This window comes from Camelus ferus, chromosome 29, assembly GCF_009834535.1.
Source record: "Camelus ferus isolate YT-003-E chromosome 29, BCGSAC_Cfer_1.0, whole genome shotgun sequence".
NCBI lineage: Eukaryota > Metazoa > Chordata > Mammalia > Artiodactyla > Camelidae > Camelus > Camelus ferus.
In genome coordinates this window covers 3,641,917-3,667,864 of record NC_045724.1, presented here as the reverse complement: position 1 = coordinate 3,667,864, position 25,948 = coordinate 3,641,917, and the positions used below count along the sequence as shown (strand labels likewise).

General features: G+C 42.0%; 1 protein-coding gene across 8 annotated transcripts in view; it reads left to right on the top strand.

The window, feature by feature from the left end:
• WWP1 (WW domain containing E3 ubiquitin protein ligase 1) overlaps positions 1–22,628 on the top strand; it is an 85,973-nt gene extending 63,345 nt beyond the window's left edge. For 3 of the 8 annotated variants that reach the window (XM_032469921.1, XM_032469920.1, XM_032469922.1), the window contains 8 exons: positions 3,540–3,699; positions 7,260–7,393; positions 7,486–7,626; positions 8,331–8,451; positions 13,052–13,156; positions 15,543–15,639; positions 16,049–16,121; positions 21,645–22,333. In XM_032469921.1, coding sequence (XP_032325812.1) covers positions 3,540–3,699; positions 7,260–7,393; positions 7,486–7,626; positions 8,331–8,451; positions 13,052–13,156; positions 15,543–15,639; positions 16,049–16,121; positions 21,645–21,744 — 931 coding nt within the window. In that variant the 3' untranslated portion in view covers positions 21,745–22,333. Of the gene's footprint in view, positions 1–3,539; positions 3,700–7,259; positions 7,394–7,485; positions 7,627–8,330; positions 8,452–13,051; positions 13,157–15,542; positions 15,683–16,048; positions 16,122–16,967; positions 21,603–21,644 lie in introns of those variants that run through there. The other 5 variants (XM_032469927.1, XM_032469924.1, XR_004315961.1 and 2 more) reach the window with 4 other exon arrangements.
• Positions 22,629–25,948: the final 3,320 nt, after the last annotated feature.

The window sequence follows — 25,948 nt, the reverse complement described above, 5'->3', positions numbered from 1 at the left end:
TTGGATATCCTATGCGTTTTCTCTGCATTTATGGTTGACCCTTGAAAAAATGGGGGTTAGGGACACCGACCCCTGCGTAGTCAAAAACATGCATCCTGCTGTCTCTGCCTCGGAGACAGAGGAGTGTGGGGTTAACAGATACAAGCTACTGCACATAAAAGAGAGGAGCAGCAAGGATTTACTGTACAGCCCAGGGAACTATATTCAGTATCTTGTAATAACCTCTAATGACACAGAACCTGAAAAATACATGTAAGTGAATCACTTTGCTGTACACCTTAAACACAAGAGTGTACATCAACTATAATTCAATTAAAAACAAAGCAAAGGACTTGATGAGTGACTCAGGCAAGGGTAGGAAGCTGAAGCAGCCTGGCTGGAATCAGAGCTCAAACCCTAGTTCTTTCAGTCCCACACACTGTGATCCCTAATTGAACACGAACTTTTCCCCACACTTAGTTAATTTAAAGATTTATTAAACAAAAATACAGGTACTATCTTTGTTGAAAAAAATCCTGCAGAGTTCAAAACATGTTGTTTAAGGGTCAGCTGTATATAAATTTGTATACATGTGTGCTCTATAGTACATATTGCTGTTTTGTTTGTTTTGTTTTTTAAACAGTTGATAGCAGCTTGATTTTGTTATTTTGTGTATCATGGATATCTTTCCATATCACATATTGAGCTCACACTAATGGTTGCACAATGTTCCATTGTAGAAAGAGAGCGTAATTAATGGAGGACCATGCATAAGGTTGTTTCTAATTTTTTGCTATTATAGCAGTGTATGTGGATTTTATGTTTGTGTTTTTAATCCAATCTCAGTCCTTTTGAGAATACAGTTTTCCACATTCACTAGATATAATGTTAACAGACACTTGTAAAGCACTATGAATGGGAAATCCTTTTTAATTTTTTCCCTCAATTACTTTGCCTAAACCTAATTTGACAGCAGTTTAGTTTTTAGTAAAATATTTTCATTAAATATTGCCAAAGAATTAAACTTGCTTTTCATAGAAACAACTCTCTTTTTAAACTCACATTTCATAGGTGGTCAGAATTATAAAATCACAATTTTAATACAACTGGCTTTTAAAGAGAGATGTGGGACTAGACACAACTGGTGGAAGTAAACATGTGGAATTAGCAGAGTTGATTATGATAACATATTTTCTCTTCCAAAACTTTATTAAGCTTTTTCAGAAAAGAAACTCTACTTATCACAATGAGTGTTCATACCACATCTATTGTGACTTGTCCAATTTCAGAAAAGTTCAGACATGAAAAAGAAACATACATCTTAGAAATGAAACATGGTATTACTTTCACAGCACCTGACTTTATAACATTCACATTCTTGTCTGAACCCTTACTCACCTCAACAGTTTGGGGTTTTATATTTTGATGGTGTTAATGCATATAGTCAGTTACTCCAGACCATGGTTTTCTTATTCCCAAACTCTTTACTTTGATTCACGTATTGGTTTTGGTTTATTCAGGAGTTCATAAGGGTGATATATTCCTGTAGTTTCATGTGTTTGAGAATGTGTTTTCTGTTGCTTTTGTATTGAAACAGCAGCACTGGATATAAATTCCTCACTCAGCACTAGTTTCTCCAGTGCTCTGTAGACATTGCTCCACTCGCCTCTGGGGCTGAACATGAGCACTGTCAGTAGGAGGTGAGCCCCTTGAAGGAAACTTTTTTCTTCTGGGTACCTAAACGGTCCTTTTCCTTGAAGTTCACTAATTTCATTGTTGATTGTTTTATATCTTTGTTTGGGAACATATTAAGATCTTCCTTAATTTAAGGGGAATTTTCTTCTATTATGTCTTTGAATATTTTTTCTGTTCCGTTTGTTCCATTTTTCTTCAGGAACATCAGTCATGGGTATGTGGAATCTCCTTTGTCAGTCTTACATGTCTGTCATCTTTTCTCTGATCATCTGTATCTTTGTGCTTTTTTATTTTGTCTTGGTTTTTCTCAAACCTATCCTCATGTCACTGTTTGCAGTACTGCTCTGCATTTTGCTGCTTCTTACGTGATTTTTTCATTAGTGGTTTTACTGTTTTCTTCATTTTCTTCTCTAGGCTCTGCTAGCTCATTGTTGTCTAATATTTTTTCAACCTCTTGTATCTCTTCATTTGAGAATATAGAGAAGGATATATTGAAAGTGAACTCTTCTGCCTCTTGCTAGTTAGAATTTTTCCTTATTTTTTCCTGGTATCAGGGTATAGGTTAAATGTGCTGTAGTCATTCTCCGTTTGAATGTATTTGGTTTTCCCTGGGCTGTTGTTTGCTAGAAGTAATCTTCAGCAGCTGGGAATTTGATTTCTAGTTTTTTTGTGTCTAAACATGTTCTCAGTAGATCTGTTCAGTCCTCTTCTCTGGGGACGTCTTGCTTCAGCCTCATCACAGTGGGAAGTCATCTTGGTTCAGCTGCTGTTTTGGGGCTGAACTTCGTTTTATAAATTGGTTTTTATCATTTCTCAGTTGATGTTGTGTAGGGACTCTCTTTACCCTTCAGGCAGTTTCCAGGATTGGATTTGAAAAGTTTTAGGAAGGCATTTGTAAACGGGCAGCCAGGCCGGATCTAGCCTGCGTAGTTTTGGCCCCCATTGTGGTTTTAAATTTTTTTTTTTTTACATTATTTGACAACATTAAAGAAGATCACTAGATTATACTTAAGAATCAAGATTTCTGGTTTCTCTTTAAAAACACCCCCCTGCCCACCCCACCCCCGCCCTCCCCACCCCCGGCCAGTCGCTGAACCAGAGTAACTGCTTTCCCTGTAGGGAAACATACACTTCCTTCCGCTTTGTGCCACTACTGCCCAGTTGTCTGAGGACTGTGATTATATGCCCAGAAGTAATTCTGCCTTAAAGCTGATGGTAACTTTGGTCAGGGATACGGTGAGGAAAGGGGGCTTGCGGCTGAGTAGAGAATGGGAACCCACGTAGGGAAGGAAGCCCCCTGTATTCATTTACTGGTCACTGTAGGCATTTGAGCTTAGAACCTTGCTTTAGAAGAAATTGCTGTTGAAGAGAATCTTTTGCGAATTGAGTTTATTTTGTAATATAAATTACCAATCTTTTATCTAGTTGGGTTTTTTATATTGAACTTAATTTGAAATGAGGCAGACTAGCTGGTAATAAGTTAAACAGTGCCTATCACATTTAAAGATTTCATCTTATAAAATATTAGTTCCATTTTTAATGCATTGGCAATAAAATTAAAGCCATTCCATAGCAGCAGTGCTACATGCATTTCGGTATCAACAGCAAACACTTACTAAAACCCATTGCGTACAGGTCCTAGAATGCCTATAAGAGTTAAGGGTACAAAGAATATATAAAGACGTGGCTTTTGTTTCGAGGAGCTTACAGTGTGGTGATGTAGTAGTCGTGTGGGGCTGAGGCTGAACGGCGGAGTTGTTAAAGGCTGTTGAGCAGAGGTATGTAAGGGTGAATTTAAGATCTATTTTTAAATTCACACATATATATATGACTGTTGAAAATAATGTTGACTTATTTTCTTATAGAGAATGGTTTTTCTTACTTTCACACGAAGTTTTGAACCCCATGTATTGCTTATTTGAGTATGCTGGCAAGAACAATTATTGTCTACAGATAAATCCTGCATCAACCATTAATCCAGACCACCTTTCCTACTTCTGTTTTATTGGTCGCTTTATTGCTATGGTGAGTCCTGACTTTCTGTTGCTTATTTATTCATTTATTTATTTAAATTTTGCTTATTTCAAAAGTGTTCTAGAGAGGGCTTTAAAAAAAGCTACACATTATCCTTGGTTATGGATGTTCACAAATTTTGTTACCAAGGAAGTGTGTCTAGAGAAGTTATCAAAACACAGTTTATTTTTTGAGTACCTGTATGAAACCGAGACTGTGAACCTGAGGGTTATTGATGTAGCCACTTGGTCTTTCAAAGTCCTTTCATTTAAGCCTCATTACAGCATGACTCCTTTTCTATAAAAGGAAGGTCTGAGTTGTGTAATAATTGAACTTGATTGATGTCTTTGGACTTTTCAGAGTTCTGCAGAAGCCCTTGTGAGACTCTTGTCTTCTTGAGAAGCAGTTGCTTTTATTTATTTGCACTTTATTATCTGTTCATTCACTCAGCAATTCACTGAGCACCTATTGTGGCATCGTAGTATGATATGGATGAAACCATGAAAAAAAGGCAGTCCCTGTTCTCAGGGATCTGGGTTCCACGAGAGGGAGACAAATAAGAAATCAGTGTGTGCCGAGGGAAGGGGAGTGCTGCCCTTTCATACACTGTGATTAGAGGAGGCCTCCGACGGGTAACACGCAGTACAGAAACAAGAAAACAAGGGGTTGAGTTATGCAGCTGTTTGGGAGAACAGCATTCTAGGCACAGGGAACAGCAAGCAAAAGACTCTTGGATGGAAGGACGTTTCTGAATGAAATGTCATGGCTGGAGCAGTGTATCGGAGAGGAGGTGGTGGAGGTGAGGTTGAGAGGTACTGCGTGGGGCCTTCAGGGCTCACTGAAGGGTTGAACAGGAGTGACATGATCTCAGTAGCACGACGGGGCTTAGCTTTGAGCAGGCTCGCCCCGCTGCTGTGCAGAAGAGAGAGTAACTGGGGGCAGAGGAAGGCAGCAGAAGCAGCAGGAAGACCTTGTGCGGCGACCCGGGTGAGAGGTGGCGGTGGCCTGGGCTTGGGTGGCGCGGCAGTGGGGTTCACGAGAAGTGCTGTGGAGTCTGGACGCGTTCTGCAGGTAGAGCTGAGAGGGTTTCTGATGGTTTAGATGCAGGGTGAGAGAGAGAGAGTCAAGTACGGCCCCAAAATGATGGGCTGTGTGCCTGCTCGCAGTTGCCTTTTCCTCGGGTGGCCGGGTTGTAGTGAGAGCATATTTAGGGGGTGGAGGGAGTCAAGAATTGGGATTTGGCTTGTTAAATTTTGTTACGTTTAAGGTGCTTGCAGACATCCAAGTGGAGAAGTAGACCAGCCGGATATACAAGTCTGCCCCGAGGGGTATCTGGGTTAGGCTGTGCGATTGTCTGAGGGTGACTGTGGGCAGAGAAGAAGTTGAAGCACACTTATAAGGAGGGAGGTAAGAAGGAACCAGCCGAAGAGCCAGGGAGGAGGAGGGGGTAGGAGAATCAAATGAGAGTGGTTTCCAGAAGACAAGGAAGAAGGAAGTGCATTTCAAGAAGAAAGAATTGATCAACCATATCAAATACTGGTAGGTTGAGCAAGATGAGGTCTGAAAAGTAACCGTTCAGTTTGGCCAGGTGAACGATATTCAGGAGCAGGGGAGAGGAAAGATTGATGGGAGTGAAATCAAGACAGAATGGAGGGAGACATGAATACAGATGGATGAATATAAACAGATCTTTTAAAGAAGTTTGCTGTAAGAATCAGAGAAATTGGGATTAACTCAGAGTCGGTTACTCCCAAACAGGGAGGGGAATAAAACATTTATATGCTAACGACGATGATCAAACAAGAGAGGAAGGAATTTGATGAGGTCAAAGAGGTAAGGAATGTGGGAGCAGTGACCCCGGATAGGAGAGTGAGGAAGAGCTCTGTGTGGTGCAGACCGAGGTAACAGGTAGCTTCTCCATCATCACAGGGCAGATTCAGGTGCCAGTAGTGAGTGAGCAGATGTGTGGAAACACACGAAGTTTCTCTTATGATGACTCTGCTTCGTCAGTGAAACAGGAAGCAAGATCTTTAGCTCAGAGTGAGGAGGTATTTGAGGAGCGAAGAGTCATCCAGAGAGTGGGGGCATGAGAGCCATGGGAAGTGTGATAACCGGGCGGCACAGGGCTCCCGCCTGAGGCCGCTGCTCAGGGACCGGTCGTCGTGGGTGCATATGTGTCACTGCGTGTTCCACTGCCCAGGCACAGGCGTGGAGGGGGGTGACGGTTGTATTTAGCTCAGCTTTGGATTTTACCAGCAACGCAAAGCCCTATTATCTTAGTATATGCCTTTGTACCAGGGAGGCAGGACTGGAAGGTGTACGAGGGAGTGATTTTAATGATTGACGATGGAAGTCAAGCCGAGTAAGGGGAGAAATAACTCCATGAGGGGCGAGAGACAGTGATAAAGTAATGGGTTCCGTGGATTTTTTTTTTTTTTAGATCCCAGTGGGGTCAAAAATTGCTGGTGTTACTGCTAAAGGCAGCGAGCTGCAAAATTAGGTGCTGTCTGAAAGGGACTTTGTGACGAAATCGCAGTCAGTGCTGCGAACAGTATCTAAGGTGCAGTGCGGAGAGTGTTCAGCGAAGCGAGAGTAAAGGCTAGGGCCATGGAAAGGGCTGAAAAGCCAGGGTGGTTAAAGAATCATCAGCGTGGACGTTGAAATCGTCAGATTGGTGATAGTCGTGTCTAAGAAGCCCGGGGATCTAAGGATGGCTGTGGTGGTGAGCCGCTGGTGTAGTGGGCTGGCATGGGCTTGAAGGCCGGGGCGGGTTTGGGGTGGAGGAATTGGTCATGGGAGGCAACACCCGCCCCACTTCCAGGCCTGGCTACAAGAGGGAGTAGGAGAGAAAAGGCCCCTCCTCTGAGAAGATTTGAAGGGAAGTAGAGTCCTCAGAAAAATTCCAGATTTCTGTTAGAGCATGATGCTAAAGGGTCTTCAGGGAAAGAGCTGAGGATGCAGGGGATTTTGCTAAGGATGGATCACGAACTTCAGAGGGCACAGCATCGTAGATGGTTTGAGAGTTTGGGGAGGTGTGAGGCACAGGATCAGATTTCGAGGTGGACAGGCAGTTTGGTGGGGAGAGTCAAGGTGCCGAGGGGTCTGGGGCTTCCTGGGAACAGGAGCAAAGGCACGATGGGGTTGGCCCTCAGTCTCTCTTGGGCAACTGTGGAAGAAGGGAGTGGGGAGGGGTCTTTGCAGACGCTTGCACAGGGAGCCCCGAGACTCTTTCATTTCTGCATCAGGTGAGGTTAACTTAATTCATAAAACATAATCCCAATAAAGAGTGGGGGTTTGGTAAAGCTCCTCTGTCATCCTCTCTTACACTCACTGATAGGTGAGTGTCGTTAAGTGTTTGACCTCGGTTAAAGAGAAGCTGTCTTAACTCTAATTTGTTTTTCATACTTAGCATTTTACGTAATATTTTAGTTTTTATGATTTATGCCAATTAGTTATTAAGTGCTTTTTTTTTGGCCTATAAAGCCTCATGATTTCTCTGTTATCATTGTTCTCTGGATAAGAAAATGGTTATTTTGTAAGTTTTCAAGTAAATTGTGTGTGTTTCTTGGCAGGCGCTTTTCCACGGGAAGTTTATTGACACTGGCTTCTCTTTGCCCTTCTACAAGCGCATGCTAAGTAAAAAACTGACTATTAAGGATTTGGAATCTATTGACACTGAGTTTTATAACTCCCTTATCTGGATAAGGTTTGAAGATTTTATGTTTCAATTAAGGTGTTTTTTCTTGAAACCAATTTATGTCTTTTGTTAACTAGTGGGTGTATGTTTATGTCACCCAGAGACAACAACATTGAAGAATGTGGCTTGGAAATGTACTTCTCTGTTGACATGGAGATTTTGGGAAAAGTCACTTCACATGACTTGAAGCTGGGAGGTTCCAATATCCTGGTGACGGAGGAGAACAAGGATGAGTACATTGGGTAAGGTGCTCGGCTGCTCGCCCCGCGTTTCTGGAACCACTGGAGCGTGTCAGAGCTCTCCACCTCCCTGTCCCTCTGTCCCTCGTCCGCTCCTCTGGGAAGATGCTCCACATTCGTTCCTTCCTTGACTTACTCCTTTTCAATTGTTTTCTCTCTACTTGGTCTTCCTCTCAGTTTATAAACATGCTCATTTTCACTGCTGAAAAATTCAACTGTAGTCAGAAACAAACACAAAACTCCCCTTGGCCCTGATAGACATTTATTGAAGTTCCCGACAGCGCCCGGGTTCTTGAGGGAGACTGTGCGATGACCTTCGCTTTCCCGCTGCCGCTTGCTGTGTGCGTCCCACCTCCGTCCCGATCAGAAATCAGGGAACATCGGTGCTGAAAAAGGGGGCTTTGCAAGGCTGAGGAGATGCTTCGTGTCTAGGGTAGGGGACAGAGACGCTCTGCTGGCCGGAGGCGCGCCGTGACCGGCCGGCAGGTGCGGGTCCCTGCGCCGCCGCCGCCCCCTCTCACTTGCGCGTCCAGGCGCGCTCAGCGCAGCCTCCGCTCGGAAGCTCTTCTCTTGGTTTCTGTGATCCAGACACCATACTGATTTGCTTTGCCTTCTCTTTTAATGATGGTTAAGAACTGCTGGTTGTTTTTAAGCCTTTTTACCTCACATACAAATTTCCTATTTTTAAATACCGTCTCCATTTTCAGTTTAATGACGGAGTGGCGTTTTTCTCGAGGAGTGCAAGAACAGACCAAAGCTTTCCTCGACGGTTTTAATGAAGTTGTTCCCCTTCAGTGGCTGCAGTACTTCGATGAAAAAGAATTGGAGGTTAGGATCTTTTATTCTGCTGTTACAGGGAACATTAACGGGAGGAGGGACTGTTTTTAAGCTTGTATAGAAGAATGTCTATGCATGGCACGATCTTCAGTCCTCTCGTTCATCCAAATCTTCAGGGGGTATTAAAACCCCAGCACTGGGTAAGGGTCTTACATTCTCTGAAACGTAATGACGTTGTGAGCACGAAGTCGTTAATCAGTGCCAACTGCCAGGATTCCTAGAGTGAGCACGACCTTGTGAGTAATTTGGGAAACTTTATGAAATCCTGGTTTAGTAAGTGAGTTGTCCCAAAGATTAGATTTTTAAATCATGAGGTTTTAGGTGTCTTTACTATGCTTAACCATATTTAGAATTGTTAGAAGCTTATCAGGACTTCTTTTTTTCTTTTGGTGATAAAATACACATACAATTTACCATCTTGAACATTTTTAAGTGTACAGTTCAATAACATTAATTATATTCACATTATTGTGCAATCAATCTCCAGAACTTTTTCATTTTGCAAAACTGGACCCTGTGCGCATTAAACAGTTCCACATTTCCCTTTCCTCCCCAGCCCCCGGCAGCTACTGTTCAACTTGCTGCTTCTGAGTTTGACTACTCTTGTTACCTCTTATAAATGAAATCATACAATACCTGTCTTGGTATTACTGGCTTACTTCACTTAGCATAATGTCCTCATGGTTCATCCATATTGTAGCAAGTGTAGGAATTTTTTCCTTTTTAAGGCTGAGTAATATTCCATTGTATGTCTGTACCACATTCTGTTTATCCATTCATCAGTCGATGGATCTTTGGGTTGCTTCCATCTTTGGGCTGTTGTGAATAATGCTGCTGTAAACATGGGTGTGCAGATACCTCTTTGAGACCCTGCTTTCAGTTGCTTTGGGTGTACACCCAGACGTGGTGTTGCTGGATCATGCAGTAATTCTCTGTTTAACTTTTCAAGAAACTGCCACACTGTTTTCCAGAGCAGCTGCACCATTTTACATTCCCACCAAAAATGTAAAGACTTCAGTTTCTCTACATCTTTGCCTATGTTTGTTATTTTCTGCTTTTTTTTTTTTTTTGGTTTGCTTGTTTTTTAGATAGCTGTTCTAATGTGTGTGAGATGGTAGCTCACTGTGGTTTTGATTTGTATTCCCCTAATGATTAGTTACTGTGAATTCCCAGTCTTCTTGCCCCATACAGATTGGAACTAGGCAGGGTGTTAAGAGGGTGCCTGCATTTCCTCTCCGCCTCCTCTAGGGGGCAGTATTTTAACTTCAGCAGCCTTGGGTCCTTTATTAAGAAACTTGATTCATTCATGTAATCTAATGTGCATATGAAAAGTTAGCATTTTAAATTTTATAGAGTAATATTCCTATGTAGAAATTAGCCTTCTAGAAACTCTGACATGGAAAGTATGTGAAAATCCAGACTGAGACTTCGTGACATGGAGACTCCCTGTAAAACTTAACATCTTTTCTTTACAGCTTGCTTACACAAACGAGCAGAAACACATTGAATAGAAGATATTTTTAGAGCTTTTTTAATCATTGATCATTTTTAATCACCAACTTCATTAAGAATCTGAAGAAAATTAAACCATTTTGTGTCCTCAAAATGCATTCACCTAAAATATTTCATAGCCCCAATTAAGACCTCCCATTTGGAGGCCCACTCGGTGACAGAGGGCTGTCATGGCGGGAGCCTGACGTGAGAGCAGCTACGAAACTGAAACAGGAGACCGAGAAGGACAGTGACAGGGGCACACTTTAATGTGAGCCCTTGCCAGGCTTGCTCCCCTCGTATGGAGCCCCGTGAAATAGTTTGGCCATATAACTTCCTTACACATGTAAGGAGACTAAAGCCCTTATTTATTACTGATTTGCTGTTAGGTCATAATACAGAGCTGTGAGGAAACAGATTTTTTTTTCACTTTGTCGTGATTTTTAGTCCTCTTGTTCTCTTACTCCCTGCATTGTCTCTCTTAACTATGAATAATACCACAATAAGGGCGACTCACACCATTCTCCGAAATAATGGTTATTCATAATCATGTCCCTTTTTACAGGTTAAAATCTGTTTTAACTTTAAGAAGATAGAACAGTCATTCTTTATAAAAGAACGCTTATCATACTAGGAACAGAAGGTAACTTTCTCAGTTTGATAAAGGGCATCAAGAAAAAAAATAAACCCTAATAACATCATTCTAAAAGGTGATACCTTGAGCATTTCTCATCGGGATTGGCTAACAAGGCAGAGACGCCCACCCTCACCACTTGTGCTCTGCATTGCCCTGGATTCCCAAGCCGGTGCCACAAGGCAACAGTTAGGAGTAAAAAGCATAAAGACTGAAAAGTTAGGATTGTCAACTTAGAAAATCCTAAGGAACCTATCAAGAAACTACTAGAAATAATAGAGTGAATTTAATAAGACCATAGGCTACAAGGGCAGTAATTTAAAAATATCTATTGTATATCTTGTGTTACTAGCAACAGACATTTTGAAATTGGACTAAAGCGTCAAAAAAAAAAAAAAAAAGGAACATTTAGCAAAAGATGTGGAAGACCTCTAAACTAAAAACTTAACATTGCTCACAGCAATTAAAGAAGACTTTACTAGATGGAGCGATGTACCATGTTATGTACTGGAAGAATCAGAATTGTAAATATGTCCATTTTCCCCAAACTGATCTGTGTATTCAACACAATCCCAGTCAATGTCCCACCAAAAGTTTTTATAGGAATTGACAGGCTACTTCTAAAACTCAAGGCAATGCAGAGGCTCTGGATTCGCCAAAACAATCTTGTAAAGGGGCAAACTTGTAGGAAGTTGATTTCAAGAATTACTATTAAGCCATAGGATTTAAGATACTGTGGTATTTGTGAAAGGACAGACAAATAGATTAGTGGGACGCCAGAGAGTCCAGAAATAGGCCCACGTGTATATTGTCAATTGATTTGCATGAAAAGATTTTGTTGGAGAAAGTGAAAGTCTTAAACAAATGGTGCTGGATCTACTGGATATTCTTATGGAAGAAAATTAACCTTGACCCCTGCTTGAGCCCATAAACAAAGATTAATTTAAAATAAATTATAGACATAAGTATGAAAGCTAAGTAGAAAAATCCTAGGGTAGGCAGACGTGTCTTAGGGAAAATGTAAAAAAGCAGTAGACCACACAGACCCACACCCACACCCACACCCACACCCACACCCACACAGGATAAATTGGACTTCATCAAAACTAAAAACTTCTCTTCAAAAGATGCTGTTAAGTAAATGAAAAGGCACCCTACACACTGGGAGAAACTCTTGAGACAAAGGTCTTCTATCCAGAATATATTAAAAACTCATAACTCAGTAAAAAGACTCATTTTTTTTTTAAATAGGCAAAGACTCACTTCACAAAAGAAGCTACACTGATGGTGCGTAAACAAGAAAGGTGCTCATTAGTCGCTGGGGAGATGCACATTCAAACTAAATAAATTACCACTCTGGGATAGTGCTGGAAGTTTCTTACAATGTTAAACATAATACATCAGCCTTATGCCCTAGCAGCTGCACAAGTAGGTGTTGGCCCGCGTGAAATGAAATATGTATTTACACAAAGACTTTTCGATAAATGTTCATCACAACTTTGTTCATCCAAGTTAAAAATCTGAAGTAATCTAACTGTCCATCAACAAGTGAATGGATAAACAAATTGTTGTGTATTTATGACAAAATACCACTTAGCAATATGAAAGTACCGGTACCCGTAACAACGTGGATGAAGCTCGTAAACACTGTGCTGAGTGGAAACAGAAAACAGAAAAGGGGGCGGGTGGGTGTGCAGTACACAGGATATTCTCAGAAATCTTATCTGTGGCGAAATCATTGATCACCTAGAGCACAAGGTGAGGATGATGGTTATAACTGCGACAGGGGACACATGGAAACACCCTACATCTCGATTATGGAGGTGGTTCCACAGGTGTATGCATCTGTCAGAACTCACCTAACTCTGTACTTAAAATACATCTTATCGTATGTAGATTACAGATCATAGTTGATTTGTGAGAAATAAGTTGTTATACCATTTATTATGCCCAAAATAGTTTTCATCCCATATATAAGAAACAAAGGTTATTTGAAAATTTCACATGTAGAATATTTTAATTCTCGAAGCCTAGATAAGTGACTAACAACAGGAAGTTAGTATATTTTTAATTTTAAGTAGATAAGATAGCATAGATTGAAAAAAGAAGAACCAGAAATTTGTTTGAAACTTAATAATTTGGATACTAATTTGGGATATATTTGTAGTAAAAAGAGGTATTAAGAAAGAGTGCATCCGTTTTGGCCCAGCTATTGTTTTTCTTGGAGAATAGTTACTTTCAGTGTTTTCAGTTTACGTTCAGTAAACGTGGGTAAGATAAGTTCTGAAGAATCCTGCGTGCTGAACTGTCACGCGTGTTGTCAGACTGGCTTTTTGTGATCACGGTTAGTTGTGCACGGCCGTTCCCAGGACCGTGCGTGTGCCCAGCTGGACGCGAGCAGATTCAGGCGTGAGCCGCTGCCCTCCCTGCGTCTGCGCCGCGGCCCACCGTGCGCTCCTTCCCCAGGTCATGCTGTGCGGCATGCAGGAGGTGGACCTGGCGGACTGGCAGAGGAACACCGTGTACCGGCATTACACGAGAAACAGCAAGCAGATCATTTGGTTCTGGCAGGTATTTGCTTTTATCTTTTTAAAGGAAAGTACCCAAAGAAAATGTTTTCTAATGCAACTGTCATTTAAAACCAGTTTGTGTTTTAAATTGAGACTGCTTTGGGATGTGGTTTTTAGCCTTTGAATTTTAAGTCAGAAGTAGGAGTGTGAACGCCTGCTTGCTTGTTTCCTACATGAAAGGGTAAATGACCATCTTCTCTAAGCCACAGTTTAATGGTAATAGTTGTAAGTACAGCATTTTTTCTCGTATTATGAAAGTAGTCCACAAATTCTACTTAATTCTAGAAGTAAATGAGGAGGGAGTATGTTTTTAATGAGAAAATTAGTGCAGATACTTAATTCCTCTAAATGTGATAATATGCTAAGAAATTAGAAAAATTTAGAGGATAATGTCCAAGAGTGACTTTATTTTCTTCTTTTTTTTTCTTTTCCGTCTTCTCTTCTCACCTTCCTTTCTCTCTCTCTCCTTTCTTTCTTTTCTTGGTGTTCATGTGTTTGAGAATTTAAAATCTCTGGGCCAGGGATATTCTCCACATAAATTTACCCACTGCAACTCATTTGAGCAACTTACTAACTGAACTTCTGGTTTACTCACACTTAACTGTTTCAGGTGAAAAGCCTGGGTTTTTGTATTATTATGGAAAGGTTTTCCAAAAGTTGCACCTTCTCATAAGGATGTGTCATGTTTATTGCTTCCATACTTTAAAGAAGTGTGGACACTTCTAGAAATGTATCTTTTAGGTACACTTCATATATGCGGAACGGCCCATCCCGGAGTGTTTATCGCTGCATTATTGGTGCGCTAATGGACACTAGAAACACCTAAATGTCATAGGGTGGGGTGACTGAGTAAACTGTCATATATCCATTCTATAATTCTGTACCTTGTCATCATTCTTTTTTTTTAACACAAATTAACAAAAATATTAGAGAAGAATGTTGTAGTACAATATTAAGAGGAAAAGGAAGGTGTGTGTAATATGATGGTATTTGGTTAAAAGGAAAATACATACTGTGCACAGAGTCAGCTAGGGCACGAATGCAGCCTGGGGAGGGGACAGCGCGCTGGCAGCTGGCAGGGGAGCTGACAGCGGAGGCACCGTGCACGTGCAGACTGCCCTATTATAAAATAATAAACAAACTAAAAGGCAGGAATGAGCCCACTTTCAAGCCTGAAACATCAGAACCGCCTCACAGAGTGTGGGCGGGTGTCCGTACTCCTCCCTTGTAGGCTCTTGACCAGCATCCTTCCTCCTCGTGGTCCCCGACTTTCCATTTAGACGTTCATGTCTGTATCCCTGAGGAGCAGAAGCTTTGGGTCGTGAAAATCCAAATGAATAGGTGTGTTTCTGAACTGGGTTTGTTTGAGGGAAAGTGGTGAGGTTATGCCAGACCTGGTAATATGCTCTGTTTCTTTGTCTTGACGAAATAGGTGTGTCAGCACAGTTCTGGGTGGACACACTTTTGGTCGTGATCAGCACCACGTTTTGTCTTGTCCTTAGCTCAAGTTTAGTCCCTGTTTTTAAGATACATTTCTACTCTCAGGCTTCCCTAAGTTCCTCGCCTTCTGAGATACTCAGACCAGTTCAGATCCGTATTTCATATTATTGATTTATGTCCCTCTTAGAAAAGAGATAGTCAGTGAACTAGATATTTTTAGAAGAATGTGTACTTTAGGTTTTCAAGTCTGAAGAACAGAATTGGGAAATGGTGTTTAAGGGAAGGAAATACCACAGGCTACTGAGTGGCAGTTGGGAGCTGCCCGTTCCTCTTTGGCAGCTCACGGCGGTCAGGATGGCAGTGGTTAGAGCTCACCCAGGCCCGAGTGTCGGTGTTAGTTCTGCCACCTGTTAGCCGTTTGAGAGGGGCACGCTGTTTCACCTCCGGGCCTCCGCTTCCTTCCATGGATGGTGGGGATGCTAACGACAGCCCCCGTCTCGCTGTTACTGTGAGGGCTGGATGCTCAAGAAGCGCCTGGTGCAGCGCGTGGCGGGAGCCGTCCACGACGGCAGCTCTCGTTGTGCGGCCGGGCCGCGTCTGCCCGGCTTCCCTCCTGACAGCCCGACCTCGGACAAGTGCCAGCCTTCCCAGGCCCCTGTTTCCTCTCTCAGATGCACTTACTGATGACAGCGGCCAGCCTACGTGTAATCCTGAGGAATAATGGAAGTACTTAGCGTGGTGCCCGGCCCTAAGAAATGATAAATGCAGCAGCCTCTTCTTATCACATGTTTTACACCTAATTTCAGTGTTAAATTTCTTATTCTTCAAGTTAAATTCTTGATTTTTCTGGAAGAAATTTAAGAATAATTTAAGTCTCTACTGTTTTCATCATTGAAGATAACCTAGTGCGTATTTGATACTGAAGTAGATGTGATTTTGTTCCGCAGTTTGTGAAGGAGACGGACAACGAAGTAAGAATGCGGCTCCTGCAGTTCGTCACGGGCACCTGCCGTCTGCCGCTGGGGGGATTCGCCGAGCTCATGGGTAACCGCGGTCTCACTGCAGCTCCTCCCCACATAAGTTTGTGGTAATCATGGCCTTTAGACACACAGCGGCTTGAACCTAAGAACTGTGCTTCTGTGCTCTGTGGAGGGTGTCTGCCAGTAGACAGGCAGACTGATGGTTAATATCAAATACGTTTGTCAGACGAAAATGAAGTCCGCTCGCGTGGGCTGCCTGGCCTTGGCTCTGTGAGCGGGAGGATTGTGCAGGGACAGCCGCCTTCTGCTTTGCAGTTCCCACTGCTGGGGCTCCGGCAGCCATGAGCAGCAGCCCACGTTGTAGTTCATTCTGTGTCCTTTGGTGTGACCGCGTGACATGTTCTCTTACTTGACTATTTATCAAAACCAAAGTTTAAAGGATCAATAAATTTTGTCTTATTTTCCTGGTTTAGGAAGTAATGGGCCTCAAAAATTTTGCGTTGAAAAAGTTGGCAAAGACACCTGGTTACCAAGAAGCCACACGTGGTAAGTTCAAGAATTTTAAATAGCAGGGTGAAAGCCAGTCTTTTTTTTTTTTTTTTTTTTTTTCTTTGTTTTACATAAGATGAACTATAATTATTTATTCATTAAAAGTAGTCAGAATTTCAATTTTGAGAACAGGCTGATTAATATAGTATTCTATAACTGAACACTTTAGAATGATTTCTAGTTGGTTAATACAGATACCTGAGAAATGTGTCCATTGATTCAACAAAAATAAGATTGAAGTGCTCCCTACTATTGACAAAGTTTGCGCTCCGTTGGGGAGGGAGACACAAATGACAAACAGGTAAACAAATAACTATTTGCGAATTCTAGGAATCCTTCAGAGGAATTCAGGACAGCGCTGTAATAATAGATTAGGTGCTCAGAGAGGTTTTTTGGAAAGAGTGATGTTGATAAGCAGCGTGCGGTGGAAGAAAGGGGGAAGTGTGTTCCGTGTACAGGGTCATGTCCAGAGACCTTGAAGTAAGAAATCATTTTTCAAGAAAATAAAGGACGTGGTGTGAATGGAGAGGGGGGATTAAAAGAATTTGGAAATGTAGGCAGAAGCTATATTATGTAGAGCCTTATTGGCTGTTATAAGGAATTTGATTCTAAGGGCAATTAGAAGACTTTGAAGAGTTTTGAATAGCAAATAAGATCCAGGAAAAGTCATTCCGGCAGCAGAGGGGAGAGTGAACGCAGGGAGGTGAGTTACAGAACTGCTACAGTGTCCAGGCAGAGGATGGTGATGGCTTACAGTGAGGTGCACGGTTCTTTCAGGAGGTCAGAACTATTTTCATACCAAGCCATTTTTTTTGCCTTCTTATTGTTTTGACATTTGCACAGAAGGTGCCAGAGCAGTGGCGGGTAGAACTGTGGACGCAGCGCAAGCCAAGGCAGTGGCAGCAAAGTGCGGTCTCTCTGTGTCTCTGCTCTTCAACACTGCACATCTGAAGTTTAAAACACAAACAAAAACGAGGCTTATTGAAGGTTGTTCTCTATGAAGTAGTAAAAATTATTAACTTTATTAAATCTTGATGCTTTAAGTATGTAGCCTTTTAATATTCTGGATGACAAAATGGAAGTGTGTGTACAGCCCTCTGCTGGTTGTCTTGAGGGGACGCCCTGAGGCAATTGTTTGAGTTGAAAGCTGAACAGCTTGCTTTTTTTATGGAACTCTCTTTTTGAAAGAATGACAGACAAACTTGTTTATTTGGACTTAGGTATTAGGCGGACATTTTCTTGAAAAATAATGAAGTGAGTTTTCACTTCAAGGGAAAACAGCATTTGTTGGCAATGAGAAAAGTTGAGGTTTCATGCAAAAAGCAGAACTGTGGAAAACTTGGCTATACCATGATGAGCTTGACAGGTTCCCAAGGCTTCGCAGAGGAGACTGGTGGTGTTACTAGCAAATGTGACTTTCTTCAGCATCTGGAAATCCTCTGGAACTTAGTGAGCTGGTATTTCCAGATGACCAGTGCATCAGGTTACCAACTCACGTGTGGGTAAAACATCCTTTCAGAGTGCAGAATAAACCAGTGGATTTTACATGAGTACAAAGGTTCTTTGACATGACTTCAAAATCCGTATTATGTGTAACCTTGTAAAATTTAGTACATCATCAAAGAATAATAATACCCACAATTATCTGAAAAAAATGACTCAAGTCCATCTCTGTTTGCTAACTGCATGTCTGTATGGGGACATTTTTCATATACTTAACCCAAAACAATATAGTGTAGCAGAAAAAACACACACATAGGTATCAGAATTCAGATGCCTGCTCTTCAGCCAGACATTAAAATGATTTGCAAAAATAGAAAACAAAGCTGTTCAGCACTACTTTTTTGAAATCTTTTTTTTTAAATAAAAGTAAGATTATTTTATTTTAAAATAAACTTATTTTTCAGTTTGTTTTAACTTATGGTAAATATCAATGGATATAATTCACATGAACAAAGGCTTTTTGCACTTCTCAATGTTTATAGGTGTGAAAAAGGATCCTGTGACCCAAAAACATTGGAGAACAGCAGCTTCAGCTAGTGAATCCAGCAGAGGCGGGATGGCTGAGGCAGGGGGCAGAGAGTTCATAACCAAAGGAAGTCATTCTTTGAGAAAGATGAAAACACTTGGGATTCTGAGGATGAGTTAAGGAACTGGCCTTTGATAAAAACAAGGACATTTCTTTTGTTTTCACAGAAGAGGAGGAAAAGCTGGGGGCAAACTACAGATAGGGTTTAGATTTTGTGAAGGGAAGATAGAGTTATCAACTGTTGGTTTCTTTTTTCGCAAAGTATAAGGTGAGGTCACTGGCTAACAGTGAAGAAAGGAAAAACTTTTGAGGAGAAAGAAAGGGAGAGTTGTCAGGAAGCAGACGACTATTTACTAGAGAAATACGGCTAAGAACTGCTGGGCAGCATTGGCTTGCCCATTGGGTCTGGTAGCTCCTCTGAAGTGACACTAATCTATCTAGTTGTAGGACCCCCCACAGGGATTTTCAACTGTTAAGGAACAAGGAACGAGAAAGAAGGTGGAATTCATTCAGAGTTTGAGTTTAAGTTCAACAAGGGAAACAGGGATTTAAAAAGCATGTGCAAGGTAGTGATTATAACGGTGGGCCACAACTCTAAAGTAGTTATGATGGCTTTGGATTAAGTAAAAAGTGAAGATGAGGGGAGTGTGAGGATGAGATAGGATGGTGAGAAAGTAATGGGTTAACAGGTTGGCATTGTAATTGAAGTAAGTTGGGAAGAACAGATGGTCAGAGAATAGAGTATTTAAATTATTAATTTCCTTTACGGGTGATGACAAGGTTCAAGGTACAACAGTGAAGTAGACAAAACAGGTCACTGAAGAAGGGCAAGAGCCCGAGGCCCTGGCATTGCAGGTCACGCACGTGGGTGGGAGGAGGACTGAGAAGTGGGTGCCAGAGCTTTCAGTGGCTGCAGGGGCACGGTCAGCGATGACGGTGGAAGAAGGAAGTTTGCATAGCTCGACTGTGTCTCCCTAAGAGGAGGGAGTTTTGACTGGCTGCAGAGGAAATGGTATGTTTCAGACTAGCTGGGTTTCAGTTAAGAGGAATTGGTAAGGTTAGAGAAGCCTGCAAATCATAAAGCAGGAGTTCAAACCAATGGATTGGAAAGTTCTGAGATTGCGGAGTCAGGTGGGGATTTATTTTTAAAGGAGGTCCTGGGGATTGAACCCAGGACCTCGTGCATGCTAAGCACGTGCTCTACCACTGAGCTGTCCCCTCCCCCAGGTGGGACTTAAGTCAGATCAGAGGAAATAGAGTTGATCAGTACTGGGATGAGAATCTAGATGAAAATAGATGATCCAGAAAGACTTGAGTTTTCCAGTAGTGACTGTGGTGAGCAGGGCTGTAATCTGTGGGGAAAGCAGCGTTGACCATTCTAAGGTCGGTCCATTCTGCTGTCATCCGCAGGGCAGGGGGACGTCCGGCTCTACACAGTGCTATGGCAGGCCAGTAAGGCTCTGTTCCCTTAGAGCCCATGAGTGTGTTGGTGTCTTCCCTTTTTATATATAAAAAAGTAGAAGTAGCAAATTCTACTCAGAGCTGGAACTAAAAAGCTAAAAAAAATTAAGACAGTACTGTGATATTCACATAGTAAGTACTCGAAGACGAACAGATTTTAGTATGTCTTTGTCCCTCCTGTAAACCAGCACAAAACGTAATGGCTAAAGTCTTAGAACCTTGTTGTACATGTTTTCAAGTAGGCCCGTCAGTCATAATTTAGCACGTGCTAAAATAGAAATTAAAGAGTTTACAGAGAAGGGGAATCATTAAGTCTATAACTTGTTCAGGGAGAGATCTTGGAGGAAGTTGTAGCGTTTGGATTGATTCTTAATAGTATTTCATATACCAGGAAAGGGCGTTCCAGAACGCAGGAGAGCCATGAGAGCACGGTCACAGAACAGCCATGTGTGTGGTTTGCTTGGAGAGTATTAAGTAAGCTGATGGGGGGCCGTGCCAGACAGCACAGGCTTCCTCCCCACTCCCCCCGCCCCCATAGGGCCTGGGAGCCGCAGAGGTTTTTTCAAACTGGCATGTCTTTTTTTAAAGGTACCTCTGGCAGCGATAAAAGACTAGACAGGCTGTGAAATTTTTCCTTTTTTTTTTTTTTTAATTGGATGCAAGATCAGTCGGCAGGAAATTCTGATGGTCCAGATAAGAGCTGATGGGAAGGTACATACAGGAGACTATGGTAGCAGTAGAAACGACCAGGAGGGGGAAGATGGGAGATCAGTGGGTAGAATGGCAGGATCCGACGGGGGCAGGTGAATGGCTGTCTCAGTATAGGGCTCTGTGGACAGTTTTCTCCTGACCTCCGCTCACTGTCAGACTGTGCCTGGAGGCATAGGTTCAAGGCAGGAAGGGGAGGTGGGGGTAGGGATGGGAAGATGTAGCCTGCTTGCTTAACCGTAACTGTTAATATATTTAACAACTTTTCACACAAAGAAGAAAATGGTCTGAGAAAAGCACCATTTTAACTGGCTGCCTTGTTTCAAAAGGCTCTTGACTTCCCTGCTCTTAGATCCGAGTCGAGGGGAGGGCAGACGGGAGCGGTGGGAGTGGTGGAGGGGACTGGACCATCTGTAGAAACCTTCCGCACGAGCAAGTGGAAAGTCCAGACAGGCTTTGGCTTCCTGAGAGCTGTTTGAGCACACACACTAACAGAGGTGGGGCTGGGGGCAAAACCCTGGACTCCCCTGTCTGAATTCATCCACGCAGGGCTGTATCTTAAAAAATGAAATGTTATTCCACACCTTTGTAAATTGTAAAACACTGATATTTAAGCATTTTCAGTATTTCCTATATTTTGTTGGTTAATCCCATCAGGGAATTCTTTGAGTCTGGCAAAACTGAAAACGTATTATTTTAGAAATGGTTATACTTGATGAGATGATTTGAAAAGACAGAAGTACGCATTCAGTTATTGACTGTCTCCACCCTGGAATGTCAGTTCGATGAACAACAGGGTCTTCAGTTTTTTCATCATTGTATCACCAGCTCCTGGGAAAATATGTGATAAATAAGATTCTCAGTAAATAACTGATGAATGAATGAATTGGGTGAGTGAGTGAAAGAAATGGACTCTTCCACCCAAGAGAAGTTAGGGAGACTCATGACACAATGTAACAATAATAGGTAAAGAGAAAAATTAGCAATTATTTTAAAATTGCTGCTTTTATCCGTAGTGCCACAATTACTATTTGTCATTCCAGTTTTCTCTGGGAAATGGTAAAATATTTTTATGAATAGGTCTTAAATGTGAATAGACTGCTATAAGAAAATGTGTACATTTAATATTATATTCATTAACTAATAGCATAGTAGTAAATTATCTGTAGTAAATAGTGTTAGAATTCTTCTAACAAAATTTTTATGTTCTTCCTCTATGCGTTTAGTTTTTCAAATGTGCTTTAAAAAATATTGTTATTAGAAATCTTTTCAGAGTTTGTTTTATTGAAAACACATCTGATTTTGTTTTTGTTTCTGTTCAGTTTTAATCGCTTGGATCTACCACCATATAAGAGTTATGAACAACTAAAGGAAAAACTTCTTTTTGCAATAGAAGAGACAGAGGGATTTGGACAAGAATGAATGTGGCTTCTTGTCTTGGAGGAGCTCTTGCATTTAAATGCCCCAGCCAAGAAAAATTGCACAGATAGTGTATATAAGCTGTTCATTCTGTACAGTGAATTTTCTGAACCTCTCAAAGTATAAATGTTTTCCGTTCTTCCACAGAAATATGCAAAACAGTTCATCCTTTTCTACTTTATTTATTGTTCCCTTGAAGTGACTGACCAGGAAAAAGATCATCCTTAAATTTTGAAGCAAGCAAGAGACTTTATTAAAAATAATAAGTATATATCTATATAAGCATATACGATAGTGGCTCTAGTTTTATAGAGCGCCAAGTGTATTAAACATGACAGCCGTTCATTCAAAAAAATAATCTGGATTTGCTCTACCTTGTTTCTGTTATCCAGGGGAAGAGGTTCAAGTTGCGCCATGTTTTTCTCCCTCACGTAACATCTCCTGAGGGTGTTTAGTTGCATGGCTGTTCAGGAAGGTATTAAGGGCTTAGGCCAAATCTTTGAATATGTTTTAAAAAATGCTGCTGGCTTTTCTGAAGACAGGTGCTTGAACCTGTCAATTTGTTTTAAATAAATATAATAGTTGAAAAATTTCCCTCTTTGCTACATCACTAATATAGTTAAAAAGTCATGAATGAAATTGTAACTTACATGGAAGTCATATACTAGATCCAGTACCACGTAGTTTATTCTAGAAATTGGAGAGAATTCATTGAGCAGCTTAGAGGTTTGTTTACATGTTACTTTGGGATGCTAGGTGTTCGTGGAATTAAAAAGAATCAGACATTTCTGTACTTTTGTTTTAAAAATCTGTGATGTTCTTTAAATTTAATTCATAATAAATTGATGCAGTTTGATACCTAGGAACATATAAAAAGGTAATGTGAACCTTTCTGCTTCTGTTTGTGTTAAGTTTTGGTTTTATAAAACCAGATGAAGACTTATGTAAGCATTTGAACACTCAAATAAGGCTAATGATTTTCTATTATTAGTGTTTAAATATCTTCATTCCTCTTAAATTTATGAAAATTCTATGTATCTGAATAGGTATATAAAAAATATTTTGGTCCCTCCTTCCCCCTTTTTTTACAGATTATTATTTTTGTCCTAAGTAAATAACACTGTTTTTCATTATCAAGGGCATTTGCTAAACTACAAAGATGTATATAACAAGTTAAAATCTGATGTGAATAATATCAGTGCTACTTTAGCAAACTGGGCTTCCTTATTAATACACAAATTTAAATTTCCACTTGTATCATTTCAATATCACTGTAAATTTCATTAACTTAAAATTTTTTATAACCATAGAACTGACACCTTAGAATGTTATCTGTAACACATTTCACCAAGGACATTCAGAAGATACTAGTATACAATTTAATTTCCCTAAATAGTAGTTTTTGTTTTGCCAAAATTTTATTTTTCTACATATTTAGATTATATTCTCCATTTCTATTCAAATTTCATAGTCAAGATGAAATAAAGTCAGTGATCCACTTGGTTGAATAGACTCCTTTCCCAAATCCTAACTGCTGCTATTGTAGTTATTCTGAAGCCTAAAGATTGAAAACAAAATAGAACCCTCATGTATATGACAGACTATGCAATAAAGGGTGACCAGACTTCGAAAGGGCTACTTAAATTACACGATGCAGCCCGCACCACTGCAGGTGACTTCTCTCTGACAGGGACACTGTCATTCAGTGGAGGTGTGTGAGAACACCGTTTGGTAGATTTGACTGAAGGCAGGGTGCCGGTCCCCCTCTCCTCACTTCAGGTGAGAAATTATTGTACAGCATTGGTGGGTACACAGAGCTGCCTGCAGAGGGGCCGGACCAGCTTTCTGGAGAAGGCTAGTTTGGAGAACTCATCTGGGCCTTCTGTCTTCCATGCCAGTTGTAGAAACCCCGGCCTAGCAGCAGGATGTACCGTCCTGATTTACCCAGCCGGCGGCAGTGAGGCCGGAGGCTTGTTCTCCCCTCCCCCCACCCTGCCCCCCGCCCCCGCCCCGCCCCGCGTGGGCGGGCGCCGAGGAGCGAGGGGGGCGGGCTCGCTATGCTTCGGCAGAGACTTGGTGAGGCGGTCGGCAGGAGCGGCGTGCTCGGTCTGTCCCTTCGTTTCAGCGGCATTCCCCGCCACTGTCGCCAGAGCGAGCCTGGTCAGGGCGTCACAGGCACGACTCGTCTCATCAGATTAGGTGTCTGTCTGCCAGCACAAAAAGCAACAAGTGGTGGTTTCGTTTTTGTGTTCAGTACTGCCGAGGCAGTTAGAGCTGAAAGCTCTGCCCGCCGGCCTTTGGTCACGGCCCGGCTCCTCCAGGCCTAGACTAGACCAGGGTCGGGGTGGGGGGGTGCCAGCAGTGTTGTCAGGCAGTGTTGCTTCCGCTAAAAATGACCCCTGACTGACGTGCTGCGTCTGGACTGGGCGAATTCCAGACACTCGACAGGGAACCATAGCCGGGAGTGTGGAGACGAGTAACCACACATCCCTCAGGAGGCCCCTGAGCTGGCACCTGGGGAGACGATGGTTCCGGGAGCTGCAGTGGACGTGCTGCTGTGCGGACTTGCTGCTGTAAGGGCACCTTTTGATTGTGCGGAGGCCTGACAGACCTGCTGGGCCAGCTTTCATTTCTGTAGCCTTCTGAGCAAACTGGTGCCAAATGAAGCCTGTCATGGGCTTTTTGAGTATGAATATTTGGTTGACCTAAGAAGATCCTCTTGTGTACACTGCAGAAGTCGAACAGAAATCTCTTGTTGAACTAGGTGGATGTGAGAATAAAGGTTCTCTTATGACACTCCCTTTTCGTAATCCATTGAACTTAAAAGCCAAACTTGAGGTCAACTCGGGATTTGGTCTGTCTCTCAAGGGAAAAGCCCAGACCGCATCAGGGGCGGCTTTCCTTTTATGAGGCTCCTTTGTACGAGTGTATACTCCTCAGTTAGAAGACGGACACGCAGGTCCCCGTTCTAAGAGGGCAGTACCGTGGGTCAGAGCAGGACATTCATTAAATAAACTCCTTGGCCCTTGCCAAAGTAATTAACCCCTCCTATTATTTCTCCCCAGTAATGCCCAGGCAAGAGTCCAAAATAGGTTGCATCATGAGTGCCACATGAATGCAAAAAAATCCAAAAGCCCCAAACCAACAGCAAAGACATATAAGTCCAAAAGTGGCGCTCCTAAATTCCAGATTCCTCCCCAGTCTCAACCAAAGAGAACGCAACCAGACGCTGATAGCACTTTATAATTACGTACTGATACTCATGGTAAATCCTTTCTTTACATGACCTTTAGCCCTCAAAATTCTATGAGGTTGGGTGGCTTTTTTTTTCTTTTTCCTTGTAATTATGCTTATTTTAAAAAGTGAGTGAGAGACGTCATTTTTACAAAGTCCACAGCTAGTCCACAGTCTATAATTGAACACTCGGTAAAATTTTTGGTAACGAGCAGTTAATTGAGAGCTTTCAGGGTCTTGTAAGATAACGGCCGCTTTCCAAATCAGATTTTTTTTCTCTCTTTCATAAAAGAAGGAACATATCCACAAGAGGCCGTTATAATAACTCACAGCCCGTGTTGGTAACATGTTTAGAAGGCAGAATACTAAAAGCTTCGGTTTACACGTATGTGGGGAGAGGCATCTCCGACTAGCAGGCATCCCTGGGCGCAGGCAAGTGGGTGCTGCGCACGGAGAGCACAATGGGGCCCTAGGGTCCCTCCCCAGAAGTAGCAGGTCTCACCCGAGTGGGGAAATGCCAAGAATCGGACTCCTGGGACGTCAGAAGAGGCTGAGAAAGCGCACAGGCTCAGGAGCCTGGGAAGACACCACATCTGGGAGAAGGGAGTGTCCCTTTGTAAACAGGAAAAGAATTAGGAAGCTCTGTAAAAGGCCCAGCAGCCACGCTTGTGGACGTTTATCCCAGAGAGATAGAAATTGATGTTATACAACCCCTACCTAACGTTCACGACAGCCACAGATCGGAAAGGGCCTAAATGCCCCAAGCGGACGGTTGAATAAACTGGTAGGCCCATTGAATGAAACATGATCAACAATAAAATAGAAGGAACTGTTGACTGGATTTAGATCGGTCTCAAAGGCGTTATGCTGAATGAAAAAAGCCAATCTCGAAAGGTCACATCCTGTACGATTCCATTTATGTAACATTCTTGAAGTGACAAGTTACAGAGAACAGATAAGTGGCTGTCAGGAT